At 44.2% G+C, this 24780-nt stretch overlaps 1 protein-coding gene across 3 annotated transcripts in view; it reads right to left on the bottom strand.

Annotated features, from left to right (window-relative positions):
* The window catches only part of MNT (MAX network transcriptional repressor), a 120901-nt gene extending 96338 nt beyond the window's left edge, over window positions 1-24563 (bottom strand). For 2 of the 3 annotated variants that reach the window (XM_077480498.1, XM_077480499.1), the window contains exon 1: window positions 24253-24562. In XM_077480498.1, the coding sequence (XP_077336624.1) occupies window positions 24253-24325 (73 nt within the window). In that variant the 5' untranslated portion in view covers window positions 24326-24562. Of the gene's footprint in view, window positions 1-24252 lie in introns of all 3 variants that reach the window. The other variant, XM_077480497.1, reaches the window with a different exon arrangement.
* Window positions 24564-24780: the final 217 nt, after the last annotated feature.

Raw genomic sequence — 24780 nt, 5'->3', positions numbered from 1 at the left:
CCTTTGGGCCCTTCTGCTAATTTTGTTTTTCATGAGCATCGATTCCGAGCATGCATGTTTGTACTTTTGACTTTTGTGTGACGGATTTGTGTACCGACTATACGAAAATCTGACGTCAAACCGTTCGCCGAAAATTTACTAGCCTGTCATTCAACATTTGTTGGCCGAAAGTTGGACAATTGCCAAAAGGAGTGTACTAACGGCAAGATTTTAGGACAATAGTCTGTCAACAATCATACCGAGGCTTTAGTCTGCAGGTGACACATGGCCTTAATCAGTTCTCACAGCCTCACCCAAAACCTCTATCCCTTTTAGCATTGACATGTACAGCAAATATCTACGCAAGCTAAAATAAAAAAAACAAAAAAATCCATGCTATCATGTGATGGCCTCAGCAACATGAACTCAAGACAGGAATTCTCAATATCACTTTCAGTTACACAGGGTGCAGAGGCCTGATTTGATACAATTTATCTCATTTCAGTTATTTAGGCTGCATGCACACTGAAGCTTTTTCTGGACGTCAGATAGCCGGCAGGAAACGCTGGTTGAAAAACCTGCTTTTAACAGCGTTTTGTACTAGCGTTTGTGAGCGTTAGCGTTTATGGGCGTTTTTAATAAAAATACAGAGGAAACTCCAAAAATCCCACAGCACATTCCAAACTCCCACAATGCATTGAAAAATAGAACGCCAAACACTAATTAACGCGTGTTTATGAGTGTCTATGGGTTTGTTGTTTTTTGGCGGTGAAAAACGGCACTTTGAATGCAAATTTCTGGCGTTCAGAAAAAAGCCCATAAACTCCACTGCTCATTAAAGCTGAAAAACATCCATGTGTGCATGGACACATAGGCTAACATAGAGTGGAGTTTACGGGCTTTTAAAAAAAATAAAAATGCCCAAACTCCAATAAACTGCAATTTATGAGCTCCAGTGTGCATGGAGCCTTAGGCCTCATGCACACGAGACGCAGTTAAACGCGCGTTCAGATGCAGTTGGACAGTTTTTTCAACTGCACCTGAACTCATTCAATGTTATCCTATGTGTCCATGCACACAGTCTCGTTTTTTTCCGTTTATATGCAGTTGCGTTTAATCTCGTTTTTCCAGAAGCAAAAAAATGCGTTCAGAAACAAAAATTTCTGCGTTTCAGATGCAAAACGCGGTAAAACGCGGCAAAACGCCGCTACCGCGTTTAGCCGCGTTTGCGTTTATATGCGTTTTTAAAGGTGACCTTTTTTTTTACATTAAAAATCTCAAAAATGATTGCAAATGATGAAAAACCATTAGAAAAATATTTTAAACAATTGCAATTGCAAGTGGACAATCCACAACTTGTGGCAAGTGACGTGGCAAGTGGACAATCCACAACTTGTGGCAAGTGACATGGCAGGTGGCAAGTGATGTGGCAAGTGGACAATCCACAACTTGTGGCAAGTGACGTGGCAGGAGAAGTGGCAAGTGACGTGGAAAGTGGACAATAGACAACTTGTGGCAGGTGACGTGGCAAGTGACCTGGCAGGTGACGCGGCAAGTGACTTGGCAGGTGACGTGGCAAGTGGAAAATCAACAACTTGTGGCAGGTGACTGCCATGTGACGTGGCAAGTGGACAATCCATAACTTGTGGCAGGTGACGTGGCAAGTGACGTGGCAAGTGGACAATCCACTTGTGGCAGGTGACGTGGCAGGGGACGTGGCAAGGGACGTGGCAAGTGGACAATCCACAACTTGTGGCAGGTGATGTGGCTGGTGACATGGCAAGTGGACAATCCACATCTTGTGGCAGGTGACGTGGCAGGTGACGTGGAAAGTGGTGTGGCAAGTGGACAATCCACAACTTGTGGCAGATGGCATGGCAGGTGACGTGGAAAGTGGACAATCCACATCTTGTGGCAAGTGACGTGGCAGGTGATGTGGCAAGTGACGTGGCAAGTGGACAATCCACAACTTGTGGCAGGTGACGTGGCAGGTGATGTGACAAGTGGACAATCCACATCTTGTAGCAAGTGACGTGGCAGCTGACGTGGCAAGTGACGTGGCAAGTGACATGGCAAGTGGACAATCCACATCTTGTGGCAAGTGACGTGGCAGCTGACGTGGCAAGTGACGTGGCAGGTGACGTGGCAAGTGACATGGCAAGTGGACAATCCACATCTCGTGGCAAGTGACGTGGCAAGTGATGTGGCAAGTGACGTGGCAAGTGGACAATCCACAACTTGTTGCAGGTGACGTGGCAGGTGATGTGACAAGTGACGTGGCAGCTGACGTGGCAAGTGGACAATCCAAAACTTGTGGCAGGTGACGTGGCAAGTGACGTGGCAGGTGACGTGGCAAGTGATGTGGCAAGTGGACAATCCACAGCTTGTGGCAAGTGACGTGGCAAGTGGACAATCCACAACTTGTGGCAGGTGACGTGGCAGGTGACGTGGCAAGTGAACAATCCACAACTTGTGGCAGGTGACGTGGCAGGTGAAGTGGCAAGTGACGCGGCAAGTAGACAATCCACAACTTGTGGCAGGTGATGTGGCAAGTGACGTGGCAGGTGATGTGGCAAGTCACGTGGCAAGTGGACAATCCACAACTTGTGGCAGGTGATGTGGCTGGTGACGTGGCAAGTGGACAATCCACAGCTTGTGGCAGGTGGCATGGCAGATGACGTGGAAAGTGGACAATCCACATCTCGTGGCAAGTGACGTGGCAGCTGACGTGGCAAGTGGACAATCCAAAACTTGTGGCAGGTGACGTGGCAGGTGACGTGGCAAGTGATGTGGCAAGTGGACAATCCACAGCTTGTGGCAAGTGACGTGGCAAGTGGACAATCCACAACTTGTGGCAGGTGACGTGGCAGGTGACGTGGCAAGTGAACAATCCACAACTTGTGGCAGGTGACGTGGCAAGTGGACAATCCACAACTTGTGGCAGGTGATGTGGCAAGTGATGTGGCAAGTGGACAATCCACTTGTGGCAGGTGACGTGGCAACGGACGTGGCAAGTGGACAATCCACAACTTGTGGCAGGTGATGTGACTGGTGACGTGGCAAGTGGACAATCCACAGCTTGTGGCAGGTGGCATGGCAGATGACGTGGAAAGTGGACAATTCACATCTCGTGGCAAGTGACGTGGCAGGTGATGTGGCAAGTGACGTGGCAAGTGGACAATCCACAATTTGTGGCAGGTGACGTGGCAGGTGATGTGGCAAGTGGACAATCCCCAACTTGTGGCAAGTGACGTGGCAAGTGGACAATCCACAACTTGTGGCAGGTGCCGTGGCAAGTGACACGGCAAATGCAAGTGTACAACTGCTCTCTATGCTGCTGCTGCTCACTCTGATCAAAATAGCAGAAATAGTTAAAAAAAATGCTTTGAGAGCTTGGGGAGGGTCTACATGATGTTATCTTTATAAACGCGTTTAAACGCAAACGCGTCTAAATGCGGCATGCAAACGCGGCAAAACGCGCGTTTCTAAACGCGCGTTTCAGCTTTTTTTAACAGAGGTTTCATCTGCGTCTCGTGTGCATGAGGCCTTAAGGTACTTATATAGCGTCATCAATTTACGCAACACTTTACATATACATTGTACATTCACATCAGTCCCTGCCCTCAAGGAGCTTACACAGTTACATATATTATGTACGAGATTTCATTTGGGATGTTTGAATTTCATATTCAGACTTGAGCCTGGTACACACACACACAATCGGATTGTTGGCCAACAGAGCGTCAGACTTTAGTCCAAAGGGCGTGTGCCAGGAACTTGTCTTGCATATTAACAGAGCACAATTCTCGAGGGCCACCCTTTGGGCACCTTCTGCTAATTTTGTGTTTGGTGAGCACTGATTGAGCATGCGTGTTGTACTTTCAACTTTTGTGCGATGGACTTGTGTACAGATAAATACGAAAATCCGCCGTAAATTTACTAGCCTGCCATCCAACATTTATTGGCCAAAAGTTGGACAACAATTGTCTGAAGCAGCGTAATAACAGTCGGAGTTTAGGACAACCGTCTCTCAACAGACAATCCCCTGCCAACAATCGGATCGTGTGTACAAGGCTCAAGACCCCATACACACACCATTAGATTTTCTGCAACTTTGTGCCTTCAGATGTACCAAAACCATGTAGTGCAAGGGCCTGCCTGATTGCATACAAATTAAAACTCAAGGTTTGACCTCATATTGTATGATTTTGCAGAAAATGGAATAGTGTGTATGGGTTCTAAAGCCTCGTACACACACAATAAGATTGTTGGCCAACCGAGCGTCTGATTTTTTTCTCAAAAGGGCGTGTGCCTAGATCTTGCATACTAACGGTACGCAAATGTTGGCCAACAAACACGAACGTAGTGACGTACTATAAGGAATTTCAGCTCTTGAGCACCACCCTTTGGGCCCCTTCTGCTAATTTCGTGTTTGGTGAGCATTGATTCTGAGCATGTGTGTTTGTACTTTGAACTTTTGCATGACGGATTTGTGTACTGAACATCAAAAAAATCTGACAACCAACCGTTGTCCGCCGAAAATTTACTAGCATGTCATCCAACATTTGTTGTCTGAAAGTTGGACAACATTTGTCAAAAGGAGCATACTAACGGTCAGATTTTAGGACAAGTCGGTCAACAGACAATCCCCTGCCAATAATCGCATTGTGTGTATGAGGCTTAAGACCCGTACACATGGTCAGATAATCTGCCGTTAAATTTCGTCCGATGAACGATCTGGCGATTATCTGATCGTTCGCATGCTGTCTTTGACAGCCGATTACAAATTCTCGGCAGACAAAAATTGGATGTGCAGGCTCCAAAATTTTTAGCTGATGTGACCACAACGTCCGATTTTCTTTTCACTAGTACGGTTTTCTGCCAAACAAAATAAAAAAAAATCCGAGGAGTAAGTCTAGGCATGCTCAGAAATGAAAGAACCCATACAAAATAATTCAACACCTTACGTCACTTCTGACGTTGAATTCTGTCATCTGAAAAAAAAATTCTGATGGTTAGTACCCTCTTCACTTTCAATTTGAGGCTAGCATCCTACAAAAAAATGGATGAAAATTCATCCAATAATATGATCGTGTGTACAAGGCTTTAAGGCTGGGTTACGATCAAAAATCGATCAACATGGATACAACGAGCCTGCCGGACTCTCTTGCAATTATCACTAGCAATAATCATTGTCATCTCCTAGCAGGGACAGCTTCCCCTGCTGGGAGAAGACAATGGCCCGGCAGGAGGGGTTCCTGTGTGTTGATGGGGGAAACCCGTGGTTGCAGGAAAGAAACTCGTTCCATATATGGCTGGCCTAATTCATTCTGTAATAGTACAGGTCTACAGAAGCTGTTGATCAGCTTTGTGTAAATTAGCGGAAGGCTGATCACAGAAGTAGAGTTACAGGTTATTAATTTCTCTGACCCAATTGGCTTTATGCTGTCCAAAGTGGGAAGTAACTGCATTTTCCTCCTATTTCCAGGTCAACCACACCTTTACCTTTCATGTTGAATTTATTACAAACAAAAATAGGCCACGTCACTAGAAAGGGAGGTGTGTGGCTTTCTAAACAACCACCCATAAGGGTTGTCTTTGCTCAGGAAAACAAACAAATATCTAAAAAATTAAGACCCGTTACAAAGACCTAAAAATGTCCTTCATTTATTTTTCCGTTCTAAAAGATAAATCAGGAAGTAGTGTAAATATTAACGGCAAAGGTGGACATCAGAAAAGCAAGGATAGATTATAACAGTCCATGCAATATACTGTAAAAAGTCTTCTTCAAAGTGTCCATGATTGACAAGCAGTCATGTCCATGGGAATCACTTCATAATGAAAATCGCCCAGGTGAATTCCCTCTGGATAGTAAGGGATCAATGGTTCCCAGTCTTGTTTGTCTACTCTATCAGGATCTGAATGTACGGCGATACCTTGGTTCGCGAACAGAAGAGGTCACAAAAATATGCTTCGGGATGCAAACTCTGCTTTGGTTCACGGACCGCGGCCATCTTCCCTGCTCTGACGAGAGAGAGAGAGAGAGAGAGAGAGAGAGGGGGAGAGAGAGGGAGAGGGAGAGGGAGAGGGAGAGGGAGAGAGAGAGAGAGAGAGAGAGAGAGAATTACCTGCGGTAATGCAGGTGACAAGAATGTGCAGAGCGCCAATGCAGGTGACAAAAATGTGCAGAGCGCCAATGCAGGTGACAAAAATGTGCAGAGCGCCAATGCAGGTGACAAAAATGTGCAGAGCGCCAATGCAGGTGACAAAAATGTGCAGAGCGCCAATGCAGGTGGCAAGAATGTGCAGAGCGCCAATGCAGGTGGCAAGAATGTGCAGAGCGCCAATGCAGGTGGCAAGAATGTGCAGAGCGCCAATGCAGGTGGCAAGAATGTGCAGAGCGCCAATGCAGGTGGCAAGAATGCTCCTCCACGCCAGAAGTCATCTCAAGCAAGGTAGTGTTCTCTTCATACTGTACTTCCTTCGTATTTTTGTGGTTCAAAAACAAAACAAAAAAGTTTAGAATGGATTAACCCGATTTACATTGAACCCTATGGGAAAAAAATTTGCCTCTGTTCGTGACGAGAGTTGTGGAACAAATTAAGTTTGTGAACCAAGGTATCACTGTAGTTGGTTCGTGTGAGCTTCTTCTGGGTGCTCTGTTTCTCCTGCAAACCAAAAACATACCGGGGTGGCTACATGGCTTCCCCAGTGTGGGCTACATGGCTTCCCCAGTGTGGGTGACTTAAATAGGAAAAGCTTCTTTGGGAACAGCGACTCATGCAAATGGATCAACATTTTCCCAAAAACGCTGAACTAGGTGTCAAATAATAATAAATAATGACTACGAAGTACATTTGCCTGCACAACACCGCATATAACACAACAACAGGGGCCCATAAACTGATTGAGGTATGCAAAGGCCAGCAAATAGTTTAATTTGGACACAAAAATAAAAGTTCTGTGTAGTCATTGGCAGGTGACACAGAAGCAGTGGTGTAGCCAATGTCTCTGTGTTCCCATGCTCTCAGAAGGAATGACCCCTTGGCGTAAATCCCTGAACTGTGTACTAGGAGCTCCTGATTAAACAGAATCCCAGTGTGACACTGCAGAGTCCTTGCCAGACTTGTAATCTATTCAGGTCAGCGATCAATGTTTATTCATCAGAAGCGGTCCATGAAAATGACACCCAACAACCTAATGTGACCCCTTTATAAATTTCATTCTGAAGAGAACGTAACATAGATTGTGATTGGATAATGCTTAGATAACACACCAGTAGCATATGGTAGGCCGAATATCACAGGAATTACGGCTTCCCTGAGGTTACAAAATGTGTGAAAAAGGGGGACGTGTGTGTGTGTGTGTGTGTGTGTGTGTGTGTGTGTGTAAATTTTTTTTTACATTAAAACTGGGAATACTCATTAGGCAGAACATCAGAGGAGACTGTGGATTTTTTCCGATGGATTTTGTCTTAAACTGGTGTTGCATACACACGGTCAAACAAAGCTGTCGGAAAATCAGATCGTTTGGAAAATGATGACGTTCGTTACAACGGGACTACGTTGAGGCTAGTAGCCAATAGCTTTGCCCTCGTAATTTGATCTGCGCATGCGTGGCACTTTGTCCAATCGGAATTCTCTACAAGCGATCGGAAAAAAGTTTGATCGGATTTTTTGTCGGAAAATTTGAGATCCTGCTCTCAAATTTTTTCCATCTGAATTTCCAACGGAAAAAGTCCAATAGAGCCCACACACGATCGGATTTTCTAACATAATCTGATTCGACCTCTGCCGTTGGAATATGCAACCGTGTGTACAAGGCATTACTCCTTTTCTAGTGACAACTCCAACTGTTTGATTATCTCAGTGAGAGTGGTCACCAGGGCACTTAAGAGGGATGAATGATCGCAGCCGGGACACAAAAATAAATCCAGAGAGGGGATCAAACTTCTCTATGCTGAACTAAAAACAATTTTGGCTTTAGAAACTCTTTAATTTCACGCACCAGCAGATGGATCTGTACAGTATCTCACAAAAGAGAGTACACCCCCTTATATTTTTGTAAATATATCTTTTCATGTGACAAGACTGAAGAAATGACACTTCGCTACAATGTAAAGTAGGGAGTGTAAAGCTTGTATAACAGTCTAGATTTGCTGTTCCCTCAAAATAACTCAAAACACAGCCATTATTGTCTAAAGTGCTGCCAATAAAAGTGAGTACACCACTTAGTGAAAATGTGCAAATTGGGTCCAATTAACAATTTTCCCTCCCCGATGTCATGTGACTCGTGTTACAAGGTGTCAGATGTGAATGGGGAGCAGGTGTGTTAAATTTGGCGTTATCGCTCTCACTCTCTCGTACTGGTCACTGGAAGTTCAACATGGCACCTCATGGCAAAGAGGATCTGAAAAAAAAAAAAAGAATTGTTGCTCTACATCAGGGGTGCTCAACCTGTGGCTCTCCAGCTGTTGCAAAACTACAAGTCCCATCATGCCTCTGGGTGTCATGCTTGTGGCTGTCGGAGTCTTGCTATGCCTCATGGGACTTGTAGTTCCGCAACAGCTGGAGAGCCACAGGTTGAGCATCCCTGCTCTACATATAGATGGCGAACCTTGGCAGTCCAGATGTTTTGGAACTACATCTGGGGTCCCAAGGTTCGCCATCACAAGCCTAAGCTATAAAAAGATTGCCAAGACCCTGAAACTGAGCTGCAGCACGGTGGCCAAGATCTTACAGTGGTTTAACAGGACAGGTTCCACTCAGAACAGGCCTCGCCATGATCGACCAAAGAAGTTGAGTGCAGAATCTCAGCGTCATATCCAGAGGTTGCCTTTGGAAAATAGACGTACGAGTGCTGCCAGCATCGCTGCAATGGTTGAAGGGGTGGGTCAGCCTGTCAGCGCTCAGACCATACGCCGCACACTGCATCAAACTGGTCTGCATGGCCGTTGTCCCAGAAGGAAGCCTCTTCTAAAGGTGATGCACAAGAAAGCCCGCAGTTTGCTGAAGACAAGTAGACTAAAGACATGTATTACTGGAACCATGTCCTGTGTTCTGACGAGACCAAGATGAACTTATTTGGTTCAGATGGTGGCAAGCGTGTGTGAGGGAAACCAGGTGAGAAGTACAAAGACAAGTGTGTCTTGCCTACAATCAAGCATGGCGGTGGGAGTGTCATGGTCTGGGGCTGCATGAGTGCTGCCGGCACTGGGGAGCTACAGTTCATTGAGGGAACCATGAATCCCAACATGTACTGTGACATACTGAAGCAGAGCATGATCCCCTACCTTCAGAGACTGGGCCACAGGGCAGTATTCCAACATGATAATGACCCCAAACACATGTCCAAGATGACCACTGCCTTGCTAAAGAAGCTGAGGGTAAAAGGTGATGAACTGGCCAAGCATGTCTCCAGATCTAAACCCTATTGAGCATCTGTGGGGCATCCTTAAAAGGAAAGTAGAGGAGCGCAAGGTCTCCAACATCCACCAGCTCCGTCATGTACAGGAGTGCAAGAGGACTCCAGTGGCAACCTGTGAAGCTCTGGTGAACTCCATGCCCAAGAGGGTTAAGGCAGTGCTGGAAAATAATGGTGGTCACACAAAATATTGACAGTTTGGACATTTTCACTTAGGGGTGTACTCACTTTTGTTGCAAGCGGTTTAGACATTAATGGCTGTGTGTTGAGTTATTTTGAGAGGACAGCAAATGTACACTGTTATAAAAGCTGTACACTCACTACTTTACATTGTAGAAATGTGCCATTTTTTCAGTGTTGTCACATAAAAAGATATAATAAAATATTTTTAAAAATGTGAGGGGTGTACTCACTTTTGTGAGATACTGTATGCAATATTTGTTGATTTTTTAACATTTCTATTTGCAATCTTTTGAATTTGTTTAGTATTTACTGTTCTACATATGCTTATTTGGTTCAGATACAAATGTCTTAATATCATCTATATAGGCGACGCTGTTGCTACGCAAGCAGTCATTTTTATGAAACAGCAGTTGAACCAAATGTAACATCTGCAGAAAACATGCCGTCTCTATAAGCTTATAAAAGTAATACAGTCAGGGAAAAGAATAGTTTGTTCTCTGGGAAAAAAACAAAAAAAACCCAAGAACAGCATTTGGGAAATAAATAATCAATGAAACCAGCAGCATTAAAGATTTTACCCCCTAGAAAGACTCTGGCTTGGCCATACTATGAGAAGGTCTGCTACTACAATTGTCTGCCATGACAAATGCACCAAACACAGAAGCCTTTTTGTGTGTCTTTTGCAACAAAATGACTTCTAGGTTTAACACTTTGAAATACACATCAGCTTGAGTTTATTGTGGAACCCCAGGCAACAATTAAATGATAGAAATATGGAGGAAATATGTGAAAATGGTGAAGGAGTACTGTGAATAGATCTGGCGCTATACCTGTATATGAAAATACCTAATAATGTGATAGATTAAAAGTGTTACATCAATCCAGTGTATAAGTGCCAATTGTGCAATATATTATTCTAGTATTGAAGTAAAAATGTAAACTATAACCAAAAGAATCAAAAAAGTCAAAAAAGTGTGTATATAGAATATTTGTCGCCCTGCTAAATATTTGCCAGCGTGCTGGCTAGAAATGTAAAATTTAGCTTAAGTGCAATGGAAAGCCTAAATTAATAAACTCTAGATCATATGAATACCTTAAACCTGTGAGCTACTTAATATGTTGGTGATAACTGAGATGAAAATTGTACATGTAAAATATGAACCACAAAATTAACCCAGTAGTTGGGTTTAAAGTGCACAAATGTGACAATCAGGTCTATGCATGCAATGATAAAAATGTACAATAAATATGTGATAAATATCAGTACAGCAAGTGAAACATGCCAAATATTGGGATGACGTCCTAGTGACGAAACGCGTAGGGCGTGGCCTATCGAATACACACTTCTAATACAGACGGCGTGGAAGCCGAACGGAACGCTCGCAGCCGCTTCCATATCTTTCACATTGCATCGTTTTTACTGCATCTATTTATGCCATTACTTCCACCAGAATGTGTGAGTAGTTTTAATTATCTTCTTAAATAAATTGATTCATACGGTATCACACTATGGATGGTCCTCTCTTTTAATATATATATACTGTGGCACACTCCACCCGGAAATAACGAGGGATCCTCAGCAGCCCACTTGAAGCAAGCCAGAGAGCGACACAGTAGCTCATACTGTGAAGGCTGATCCACCCCGGACGGGGTTATTTTTCTGGTGAGAGTACATCCTAGAAGTGTCCACAATGCATGAAGAATAGTTTTTGGATCCATCACATCCCCTCCTTTACCCACGGGATATCCCCCATTAATTGCACTGCACTAGAGACTTCTTGCTTTTTTACTAATTTATCTTTTATATTTTTAGATTTTCTCTCTGTATACATTTTTATATATTTTTTGGGACAAATATTCAATAATTTTAAATTTATTTTTATTTTTATTTTCACATTTTTTATTTATTTATTTTTTTCACTCCCAATATTTGGCATGTTTCACTTGCTGTACTGATATTTATCACATATTTATTGTACATTTTTATCATTGCATGCATAGACCTGATTGTCACATTTGTGCACTTTAAACCCAACTACTGGGTTAATTTTGTGGTTCATATTTTACATGTACAATTTTCATCTCAGTTATCACCAACATATTAAGTAGCTCACAGGTTTAAGGTATTCATATGATCTAGAGTTTATTAATTTAGGCTTTCCATTGCACTTAAGCTAAATTTTACATTTCTAGCCAGCACGCTGGCAAATATTTAGCAGGGCGACAAATATTCTATATACACACTTTTTTGACTTTTTTGATTCTTTTGGTTATAGTTTACATTTTTACTTCAATACTAGAATAATATATTGCACAATTGGCACTTATACACTGGATTGATGTAACACTTTTAATCTATCACATTATTAGGTATTTTCATATACAGGTATAGCGCCAGATCTATTCACAGTACTCCTTCACCTAACGTTCTCCACCCCACCAGGTGGATATTAATAGAGGCAGCTCTTACCTATTTTATTTATTTATTTTTTCTTCCCCTATATTTTATATGTGATACTTTTTATATATTTTTTATTCACTTTATACATTTTCTACATAAGCTCCATAGCGCAACCTATTACCCTTATTCCCTCAATATGTGAAAATGCACCGAAATTTCAGCTGCTGAAAATAGGGTTATTAGAATTTTGCCGATAATGGTGCCGAAAATGTAACATTAGTGCGTTATTGATGCATTCTTGCTGCATTTCAAACGGGGAGGTGCGTTTTCGTACAGTTTTTTTTTTTTAACTGGCTAAAAATGCAGCAAGCAGTGCTTTTTTCTTGCTACAATGGCTGGCAATTTAAATTCATATTAATTAAAAAAAAATAATAATATATATATATATATATATATATATTTCTATTTTTTAATATTCATTTTTTATGAATAACTTATTTTATATATAAAAAAAATTTTGGTTTATTGTCATCATTTTAGGTTTTGTGCATCCTGAATTTTTGGTACCAAAATTTTCGTTTTGGTGCATGTCTAGAAATATGCAACTGCTGACCACCTTCTAGAATTGATAGTTTCATGGTTGTTCTCATCCACTGGCTTCAACATAGGTCACTGGACATGGATCAAGTATGTAGAAAAGCCTCTCTCAAACTCTTTTACATGGAGGTACTCTTGAAACATCCTTCCAATCCCAATGATTCCCAATTAATAATTAGATCCATCTACATTAGTGTGATACTCAGTAGAAAGAATGCTTCTTTCATTGGTGGTCAGTGGCAGGCTGGTTGTAACCAAGTTGATCGTTCGAGCAACTGGGGTACCGTCAGCATGCCCATAGATGGTTCGAATCTCCGCCTGTTCCTGTTGAACCGGCTAAGACTTGAACTGTCTATGGCTGGCCTTATCCCTTGCTCCCCCAGCAGGTCAGTCTCTCTTCTATTATTCTTCCATAATCCGGCATTCAATAAACCCGTGTTTTATAAGTGAGGACATCAGTGGGGGGGATTCAACAAGCAAAACGGGAGGTTTATCACATTCTATCCATCTAAGAAGGTGCCCACAGACATGGGATAAGATTAGTAATGCTTAGCGAGCTGGTTTTGGATTGAACTTTCAGCCAATACTGCCATGATTTAACATAAATAGGCCAATAGCATAGTCTATAGGTCTACACATACTGTATATGAGGGCTAACCAATATTCCTCAGATATTTTTTGCCATCTTCCCTTTCTTTTCCCCCACAAAATTAATCACAGGCCTATATTCTGAAAAGATCCCTCAACACCAGCTCACATTCACATTACCAGAAGACTTTCTCAGACGAAAACTCCAAAAAAAAGCTCCGATCAGGCCGGCTGAATTTTGGGCTGATAGCCATTGACCATCAGAATCTAGAACAATTAAGGAACCTTTGCCTGTCAAGTGTAATGAAAACCGGACAGCTTTTCTCCAAGGTCTATGAACACCTTTAGGAATGTTCACATAGGACCACTGCTGACCTGTCAGAAAGAAGTGAACTAAGGAGACGTAAAAGGACACCAATCAGTGCTTAGAAATAGCTGCAGGGCATGACCCACGTGAAACGATACAGACTGTAGTAAATTATCTGCTTCCAACCAAACAGCAAGGGTTATCATTGTTATCAGGCCAGCAGTATAACCAAACTTGTGAAGAAGACACTTCAAGGGCTCCTTGATCTGTGTGAAATCAGATTGCCACAGATTCATGTTAAAAGTATTCTACACAACCCATTGTTCCCTTGCTGCTTCACATTTGTGAGGTGTGTTTTAAAACACATTTTAGGCACATTACTATAGATAGAAAGATACAGCGAGCAGGACTTTGCAGAGCACCTATAGGCTCTACAAAGTTAAGAATTACTACTGTAAATTACGGTTGTCCTGATACCACTTTAAGACAGAGTACAAGTACGGATACTTTTTTTCAAGTGCTCGCCAATCCCGATACCTTTTTTAATGTCATGTGACAGTTTTCAAACCACAATACAGATTAGGTGGCACCGAATTGCAGCACTGACAGGTGGCTGGCAGGGATAGGCAGCACTTATGGGCATTGGGCACTGATGGGCAAGCACTGAAATGCAACTAGCAATAAAAGACATGAGAGGAAAGGCTGCCTGCGATGCCCATCTTGGTACTGGTTGCACTCGGCCGCATAAAAGCAGCAGCGGACATTTTGTTACATCCAGCCCGAACTATATGGGCTGTGTAACAAGATGTCCACTGCTGGCTTACTGCGGCCGAGTACAGGGTGTACCAAGATGGGGGTCGGGATGTTCAATCGCTGACAACGACATGGATCGTCACTTCCATTGTTCCGCTGTCTCTCCTAGGTATTGGGAGCATTTGTGCCAGTAAAAGTACTCACGCAAAATGCTCGGTATCGGTTCCGATACTATTATCGGTATCGAGACAACCCTACTGTAAATATACTGCTTAATGTACAACCAGGCATTCCATCCAATTAAATATCAACTGCCAATAGACAAACTTCAGATAGACTATTCTAGCATAAAAAGTACTAGCTAAAATAACTACATACAAGGGTGTGGATAAATGTAAGCCTCAGTTTGCAGCTTCACATTTTTCCTAGAAAAGTCCTACAGCATTGTTACCTTTCTGATAGACGGAAGTATGTAGAACAGCCAACAAAGGAGGAAGTGAATAGACGGATTTTTACAATTCAGCTTTTGTCCACCGTTTACACCCTTTAACAAGAAAGGCAAGTATTTCATTACATTTCTTACCTTATGTCAGGGTCAATAATAGAAAATACACTATTTAAAATGTTTTTTCGTCAGGTAAATTTGAAATTTTGTGAAATGACACTATGCAGTCTGCTAACAAGCCAGGAGATGGAGCTAAAGTTCCCTTTTCATATATTCAGCTACTTTAACTCTCAGCTATGCTAAACGAAGTCGGTTCTTTACAGAACTCAAGTCACAGCAGCAGCGACTCATGCCTTACCAGATCGCTCATTATGGAGTTTTAGGCTGGGTTCACACTGCAGCAGATGCAGCTTGTAGCAGGTGTCCAATGTGTCCCTGTTCCCAGTTTTAGGGATGAATCAGGGCCAAATTTTTGCCTGAATTTGGCCCTGAAATAGATCCAAAGATGCAGAGAACTTCTGCGCAAGCCATTTCGCAGCTTCCACAGATGTGTGCGAATGTGTGTCATGCGAATTGGATGTGGAGAAGTCTGCACCCAAATCGCACTAGTGTGAACCCAGCCTTAATCAGAAAAAGGGATCTGAAAAGCAAGATGCTCAGCTGAGTCAGTCAAAGTCTGAAGCGTGGATGACCATGCCGACACATCCAGCGCTACTAACATGAAATGTGTAAAAAAAAAAAAAAAAAAATAAGGCACTGAATGGAACATTGTCGGATGAACTGTAACAGAATTATATGAGATGCAGTTACTTTTGGGCATTTATACAACTGGGGTGTCACCTGTCAGAATGCAGTAGCAGGCAGGAAAGATTCCTAAACAGTATAGATGGAGGAATCTAATAGATTTCTCCTGTTTAGTCCACAGTCTAAAAAGAGAAATCTGTCATTGTCTGGCTAGCCTTAAGCCTCGTACACACGGTAAGATTGTTGGCAGGGGATTGTCTGTTAACAGACTGTTGTCCTAAAATCTTACCTTTAGTACGCTCTTTTTCACAATTGTTCTCCAACTTTCAGCCAACAAATCTTGGCTGACAGGCTAGTAAGTTTTTGCCGGACAACAGCTTGACGTCAGATTTTTGTATGGTCAGTACACAAATCCGTCACACAAAAGTCAAAAGTACAAACACGCATGCTCTAAATCAATGCTCAAACACTAAAATTAGCAGAAGGGACACAAAGGGTGGTGCTCAAGAGATGAAACTCCTCGTAGTACGTCACTACGTTTGTGTTTGTGACACGACAATTGTGTACCTTTAGTATGCAAGACAAGATCCTGGCACACGCCCTTTTGACAAAAATCAGACTCTCTGTTAGCCAACAATCGTACCGCGTGTACGAGGCTTTAGGCTTCCCATATAGATGAGACACTTTTTTTTGCAAGATTCAATGAATGTTCCTCAAATATACAATTAAAACTCTGGGATAAAAAATGATCAGAAACAGACAAAAGATAGTTTAGAATTTTTTTTACAGCTCGTCATATCATTCTCTGCAGGTTATCAGTTCAAAATGGTTGATAATGCAATGGATTATTACACAGGTCAAGGCCCTGTTCACACCTCAGCGATTTGTTTATGCTTGTAGCTCTAACACGCTCAACAAGCCAAATCCCATTCATTTCAATAGCGCCTGATCACATCTGATCGTTCTATCGTCTATCCCTCAAAGGAGAACATGAGTTTCTTTTTGGCAGATTACAGGCGTTTTTTGGCCTCAGACTCCAACAAAGACGCCTGACTTGAGCGTTTTACAACTGTTTTCTGCTCAAATAGCAGCTCTCCCCCCCTAATTTCCTCATTCTCTAGTGCTTTCTATCGGCTAAACAAGAACTCCCAAAGCTGTAAAACGCTTGTAATACACTTCTTACGCTTTAAAAAAATAAAATAAAAAATGCCCAAAAAAACTGTAAATTTCTACGCTCAACTTGTCTAAGGAGCCTAAAAAGTATCTGCTGAAATGACCCTCAAATAATAGGAGTCACATAAGATGGTCAGAAAAGATTTTCCTGTTTGTTCACCAACAACTATTTTTTTTTTTTTTAGTATTCGCTGACCATTCATCGAATCCTTCTGTCAAAAGCTTCAGGCAGCATTAGCACATTTAAAAGATCTAAACACTGCAGTCTGACAGCCAACATAATCCAAATCAGCCATAAGCTTCCACCACAGACAAAAAGGTAGGGAGGGTGTCTACGTAACGGTGGACTTCCTGGTTATCACCTAATCTAGAAGCAACAAAAAATTTAAAATTACAAAAAAAATAAATGAAAAATCCAATATATTATATATATATATATATATATATATATATATATATATATATATATATATATATATATATATATATATATATATATATATAAATTGTAATAATAAAATTTAAAAAAAATGAAGAAAAAAAACCCTATCATCTTTGTCTGCATTATTTTTTTTTATCTTTCTTTTTTTTTTTAACACGCTGCAAAAATATGCAATGGACAGTCTCAAAAACAGCCAAGCACCTCTGCTTTCAGTTTTACTTTCTTGTACATAACACAAAGCAAATACGAAACACTCACATCCCGAAATCAACATACAAGTAACTTAAAAGCAAAAATAAATCAATCAACTCCAACGGTCAACTTTCTTGACATATGGGGCCTCAAGTGCGGCCCCTGACACCCTCAAAGGGCTGCACATATTATTCAATAATTGTATAGCTATGGAAAGCTGTCAGAGACTGCAGACATGGAAGGGGAGATGGTTGGAGACTGCTAGAATGCTACAGGGCTTTTATAAAGACTAAACATGCTATAATAGTAGTTAGAACCTTGGGATATGCCTTAGGAAGTTGTCAGAGAAACATTACATGAGACTGCTAGAGATCAAGGCGATTACAGAGTAATAGGACACACACATTGTATGTAGGATCAAAAAGTGTCAAAGGACCACAGATTGGATGCTAGGGCCATAGACACCATATACAGAAGTGAAACTTTTCATGAGCCATCATCTCAATCCGTGAATGGTGGGCTCCCAGTATATATAGAAGCACGTTATATCAGTTTGATGCAGATTTTGTTTTCTTGGTTACACGTTCCGTTCTGGAGATTAGTAAGCTTAGTAATAGTGATATAACATCAGAGGGAAATATGTGCTCCCAGGCTTTGACCTTGATGGTGGCCTAAACAAGCCAGGTTATCAGACAATCACCCCGACCTCAGGAAGGTCAGACCAAATTATTCTTCCACCGCCTTTCTCGTTAGGACTTAACAGAATGTGTCTTTATGATGTCTTATTATACAGGATTTATACGGCACCAACAGTTTGTGCAGTGCTTTACAACATGAGGGTAGACAGTACAGTTACATTACAATTTGGTAAAGCGGAATCAGAGGGCCCTGCTCGTTAGAGCTTGCAGAACAATTCCTATATTTGTATTGAAAGGGTCACTTAAGATTATACTTTATAACTAACTTCCATTTACCAATAATTACAAGAAAAAGGCCACAGCAAATGAAGGAAAAAAATAAATAAAAATGATTAACATCTACTTCTGTGTAGTTCATCATTAGCAGAATGTAGAATCCAGCTCTAAACAGGACGGCAAAGTAAGCCCATGCTGTAGCCGTCATTCGGCTATAGGGCAGGCGGGAAAGGGTAAAGCGTTACCAATCCAACAACAGTAAAACCGGTCTTTATATGCAGTAAAGTATGCTTGTTCTATTCACGTGGAACCTAAGGGGTTAATTCTCCACGTTGTGTAAAAAAAAAAACGTTTGGTCCTGTCTTCTCTGATCCTCCCCTTCTTATACTGTCCCCATCTATCTACTGATGGAGCGTTTTGGAGTCAGGTTTAGGAGATATTTTTTTTTTTACCTACAGGTAAGCCTTATTATAGGCTTTCCTGTAGGTAAAAGTTAAAAAAATTAGTATACAACCACTTTAATATCTCAGCCAAGACACAGACTTGAAATTGTTGTACATAATATATATATACACACACACACACACACACATTTTATTGTATTATTATGCCCAAAGTCATGGGAAGCATTAGCAATGATATAGCAATTGATTTGTAAAATGTATTTCCACATCTCATCACTTAAATACAAAATATAATCATCGCCCTCCACTAAATCATATATTTCTGGCAATAGCAGCTGTAAAACACATTTGGTTGAACAATGTATAACAAATATTACAGCTTATTCAACAGCGTTTTATGCACTCAACAATGATGCAATGTTTCTATCCATCTCCAAGGCTACATTCACAACTGTGCTAGTTGGAAAATCGTGCAAAATTGGAGGCTTTCCGGACACACACAGAAACGCACTGCCCTTTAGCAGACTTGCGATGGCGCCATTAATTCCTAATGGCACCCCCCACACATCCACTAACTCACGCATTCCAGCGTGGTGCAATTCTGAAAAAGGGCCAGACATGCTCACACCTGCATTGTATGAATGGAGCCCGATATCCATTGCCCTGCATGAACAAAAGCACACGTTTGATTTAAAGATTAATTTGTAACAAAAAAAATTGTATCCTGTTACTTCAAAGCATGGTAAACAGCACAGTGCTTGTGCTGTGTAATTTGTCCCCCCTGTATCACCAGAAATACCTGGCTGAACCTGCCTGGTCCTGCCCCCCCCCCCCCTCTGTAAACTGACCACGGTTTTATCATGTCTGCCGAGTCCCGACACCGTGGTCAGTTTGCATGCCTCCATCATCTGCAGCTCTCCTCTGTCCCATCTCCCCCTTTCGGCTGTGTCAGGGTCCGCCCACCCCTCCTGCTGCTGAATTAACAGTGTAAAGTACATGCAATCCCCTGTTAGAAAACATTCTATGCCCCAGTGTCTGTGCTTTGCAAAAAAATATGCCCATTACTACCTTATTTCACAGCGCCGCTCATGTGACTCCTTGTTCCTCTCCTCCCCGACTGACATCTCGGCTGTCTCTTCTCCCAACTGACGTCAGTGGGGGAGTCTCTGGGCGTTCCCGCTGTCAGATCGGGAGCAAGGAGTCACGTGAGCACCACTGTGAAATAAGGTAGTGTGATCCTGTCTCTCCGATTCTCCCCTTCTTTAACTGACTCCAACCCATCTACTGGTAGAACAGAGCATTAGGCGTCAGGCTGCACATGCTCAGTTTGGTGTGCATTGCTAGAGAGTTTGTTTTTTTTCTTGGAAAAGTGCATGTGATCAGCACAGGGCTAATCGGCACTGCCCAGACAGAGGATCAGGGAGAATGAAAACTCCTCCTACCAGATACTGATACAAGTTACAAGAATGCTCTAACTGCTGAAGAAAAAAGGTATTTAGCAATTTATATTTACATTTCCATGTTCTGTGTCTTGTGGGAGACCATATATAGAGAATGCAGGGTCCTAGGTTTAGTAACACTTTAATGTACTAAAATTTTGCCAGGCAGATTGTGGCTGGTGGAAGGGGCCACCAGAGTGCTGTACATAGCTTGCCGAAAACATGACAGCACCCTGCCTCAGAACTCCTCCCTGAGTAGGCTGGCTCACCAATCCGGAGGAGTCTGGGTTTCTTTGCTTTCAAACTACCCTGGGTAATGCTCACATGATGAGCCTTCATCGTTAAAAAAAAAAAAAAAATCAGATCAATGGATGGGGCGAGCCAGGGATAGCAAGCCTGTGGAGAAAAGAGCTAGATGATTCTGGATGTCCCCCAGCCAAACAATTATGTGGGTTCCAGTGGGCTTGCTGCAGCTTCTAAAGCACACTGTGAGAGGCCCACAATGTGTAGTAAAATCAGAGTAAGGGCTTGTGTCTATGGGCTTTTGTTAGCAGACTGGTTTTGCATTCTCATACAAGTCAATGGGAAATCAAAACCTTCCTAAAAGGGGTTGTAAAGGCAGAAGGTTTTTTTTTTTTTTTTTTTTGTTTAATTATTTTTTTTTTATCTTAAAGTGATTGTAAAGTCTTGCTTTTGAATAACAAACATGTCATACTTACCTCCTCTGTGCATTGGATTTGCACAAAGCAGCCTGGATCCCCCTCTTCTCGGGCCCCTCTTCTGTGATCTGGCCCCTACCTTCTGTTGAATGCCCCCACAGTAAACAGCTTGCTGTGGGGGCACCCGAGCTGAGTCACAGCTCTGTATGTCCATTCAGACACCGATCCCCGACCTGGCCTCACCCCTCTTCCCCCTGATTGGCTAACGGACTTGACAGCCACGGCAGCCAATGGCGCCTCTGCTGTGTCTCAGCCAATCAGGAGGAGAGTAACGGATGGCTAACACACTCGTGGACATCGCTGGGAGAGAGAGATGGGGCTCAGGTAAGTAATTAAGGGGTGTTGGGGAGGCTGCTACACACAGAGTTTTTTTTTATCTTAATGCATAGAATGAGGTCGTCTGTCCCCCCCCCCCCCCCCAATTGCTCCACCCACACGGCCACATTCATTCACAGAGTTCTGTGAATGAATGAACTACAAGTACTGACAAGCTTTGCAGCTGGTGGCTTGTAGTTCTCAATGAACTACCAGAGACCTGGTGAGCGTTCTAGGTAGTTCATTGAGCTTCCTGTCATTCAGTAACTGCATGCATCGAAGGTATGAGCAGACAGCTACACCAACAGCCTGACAGATCCTCCGATTGCACCCATGATCTTCTGATCACAAGTGCGATGCTTTGCGAGCTGCTAATAAAAATAATAAATTCACATTTCATTTTTTTTTTTTTTTATAACAGGTGAACAGATCCTTTAAAAAGATCCCTTAAGCTGGCCTCACACTGATTAAAATTCCACGCCCTCAGCACTGCGATATTACTGCCACCCAATTCTCCTGGTCACTTAGTAATGATGAGGAGCTGGCAGGATTAGCTCCTGATCATATCATCAATTGGACAGTCAACTGATCACATAGCTCTGATCAGAGCACACAGCATACATAGTGAACTCAGCTCAGAGCAAACAGTGGGCATGGAGGTCACAGCAGATCAGATTGTACAGCAGGCATGGAGAGCCCAGGTCTGATCACACAGCAGACATGGAGAGCCCAGGTCTGATCACACAGCAGACATGGAGAGCCCAGGTCTGATCACACAGCAGCCAGGGAGAGCCCAGGTCTGATCACACAGCAGCCAGGGAGAGCCCAGGTCTGATCACACAGCAGCCAGGGAGAGCCCAGGTCTGATCACACAGCAGCCAGGGAGAGCCCAGGTCTGATCACACAGCAGCCAGGGAGAGCCCAGGTCTGATCACACAGCAGCCAGGGAGAGCCCAGGTCTGATCACACAGCAGCCAGGGAGAGCCCAGGTCTGATCACACAGCAGCCAGGGAGAGCCCAGGTCTGATCACACAGCAGCCAGGGAGAGCCCAGGTCTGATCACACAGCAGCCAGGGAGAGCCCAGGTCTGATCACACAGCAGCCAGGGAGAGCCCAGGTCTGATCACACAGCAGCCAGGGAGAGCCCAGGTCTGATCACACAGCAGCCAGGGAGAGCCCAGGTCTGATCACACAGCAGCCAGGGAGAGCCCAGGTCTGATCACACAGCAGCCAGGGAGAGCCCAGGTCTGATCACACAGCAGCCAGGGAGAGCCCAGGTCTGATCACACAGCAGACAGGGAGAGCCCAGGTCTGATCACACAGCAGACAGGGAGAGCCCAGGTCTGATCACACAGCAGACAGGGAGAGCCCAGGTCTGATCACACAGCAGACATGGACAGCTCAGGTCTGATCACACAGCAGACATGGACAGCTCAGGTCTGATCACGCAGCAGACATGATCTGATCACGCAGCAGACATGATCTGATCACGCAGCAGACATGATCTGATCACGCAGCAGACATGGAGCTCTGGTCTGATCATACAGCAGACATGGAGAGCTCTGGTCTGATCATAGAGCAGACATGGAGAGCTCTGATCATAGAGCAGACATGGAGAGCTCTGATCATAGAGCAGACATGGAGAGCTCTGATCATACAGCAGACATGGAGAGCTCTGATCATACAGCAGACATGGAGAGCTCTGATCATACAGCAGACATGGAGAGCTCTGATCATACAGCAGACATGGAGAGCTCTGATCATAAAGCAGACATGGAGAGCTCTGATCATAAAGCAGACATGGAGAGCTCTGGTCTGATCGTGCAGCAGACATGATCTGATCATGCAGCAGACATGGAGAGCTCTGATCTGATCATGCAGCAGACATGGAGAGCTCTGATCTGATCATGCAGCAGACATGGAGAGCTCTGGTCTGATCATGCAGCAGACATGGAGAGCTCTGGTCTGATCATACAGCAGACATGGAGAGCTCTGGTCTGATCATACAGCAGACATGGAGAGCTCTGGTCTGATCATACAGCAGACATGGAGAGCTCTGGTCTGATCATACAGCAGACATGGAGAGCTCTGGTCTGATCATACAGCAGACATGGAGAGCTCTGATCATACAGAAGACATGGAGAGCTCTGATCATACAGCAGACATGGAGAGCTCTGATCATACAGCAGACATGGAGAGCTCTGATCATACAGCAGACATGGAGAGCTCTGGTCATACAGCAGACATGGAGAGCTCTGGTCATACATGGTGATGTGCTTCTCTCTTTCGCTCTGTGTCTACAATCAGGAAGTCTATGTAGAATGAAGGATTGTTCTGTAGCTCTGCCCTTCCCCCACTCCTGTGATCAGGGCTCTCCCCAGCAGAGGGGGGGGGGTGCAGGCTCCTCCTTATGAGCTCCCCTCCCCCCGTACATCACAACCTGGACGGTGCATATAAACAGCAGACAGACGAGTGTGCAGCACTGCGGATACAGCATGGCTAATTACCCCGGGAGGGGGAGGGAATCCCACACACGGCTCTCTGTCCTCCCATCACAGGAGGACGATGACCGCTGTGCGGGGAGAGGATTGTCTACATGACACATTCCTATGAGCGCTCATCAGCCGGGGAATGCAGACTATAGAGGCGCCTGTACGGTATATCCCGGGCGGGCACCGGACACACGATCCCCTCCCGGAGCACAGCGCCAGTCTGCCCGGGAGGAGGATGTGACTTACGTGGATCGTGCTGTGTGCGTGCAAGACCAGCCTAACCCCGCCCCTTCGTCTGCCTCCAGGCCCCGCCCCCTCCGTCTGTCTTCAGGTCCCGCTCAGACTCGCCCCGCCCCACCCCTTTTCCAAGGGAGTGTCCCCGACGCACGTGGGGGGAAAGGCGTGGCCTGACACGTCACTAGACACGTGTAACCCGTTCAGTGCCGTCAGCCCCCACCCAAACTGCGAGAACCCGGCGGCTTGGTGCTCGGGGGGGCTGCGGATGGCTGTGTGGGCGTCAGTGAGCTTCATAGAGGGAGAGGCCGGGGACAGGAGAGCGGTGCACGGGGCTGGGAGGGATGGCCGGGCCGGTCAGGAAGGGGTTAGTGGTGTAGTGTGCGGAGTCATATGACAAGCCTGTGTCAGGGTATGCAAAGTGCTGCTAAAGAGCCGCCACCGCCCTGCCACAGCGATCACCCCCTGTACCCCCTCCATATACACCCCGATCACCCCCCATCCTTACCGGGCGTCCTCTGCTGCTGCTGGGCCTGCCATTCCAGGAAGAGGGCTGCTTGTAGCAGAGTCTCCAGGCTCATGTCTCCTGTACGGCTCCGATCAGTCACACACCGCCGAGCTCTTCTCCCTCCTCCACTGGGCGAGCCGAGCCCAGATCACACAATGCCGCCTGTCACCCCGATCCCCCCCGAGGACCTTCCAGACAAGAAAAGGGCTGCAACAAGATGGCGATGAGTAACAGAAACACAACAAGAAAAAAAGGGACTCACGGAGCTGGGAGCTACTACACGGGCGGGGGGAAGACCCGGAGCCTGGAGGAGGCCGGCCTACGGAGCGGAGTCAGGGGGCGGGGCTACGAGGCTTCATAACAGCCGGCCCAGGGAACGCCCTCCCTGCTCGGCCTGTCACTGCACGTGTGACATCGCAATGACATACGTGGGTGTCTGTGTATAGGAGAGGCGGGCATGTCATACATGGGTGTAGAGGCGGGCATGTCATACATGGGTGTCTGTGTATAAGAGAGGGGGGAAAGACA

Source organism: Lithobates pipiens, unplaced genomic scaffold, assembly GCF_037356315.1.
Source record: "Lithobates pipiens isolate NorthernLeopardFrog02 unplaced genomic scaffold, aLitPip1_a1.2 Scaffold_16, whole genome shotgun sequence".
NCBI classification, from domain to species: Eukaryota; Metazoa; Chordata; class Amphibia; order Anura; family Ranidae; genus Lithobates; species Lithobates pipiens.
Note: the sequence above shows the minus strand (reverse complement) of the source record. Positions and strands in the feature narration are given on the sequence as shown.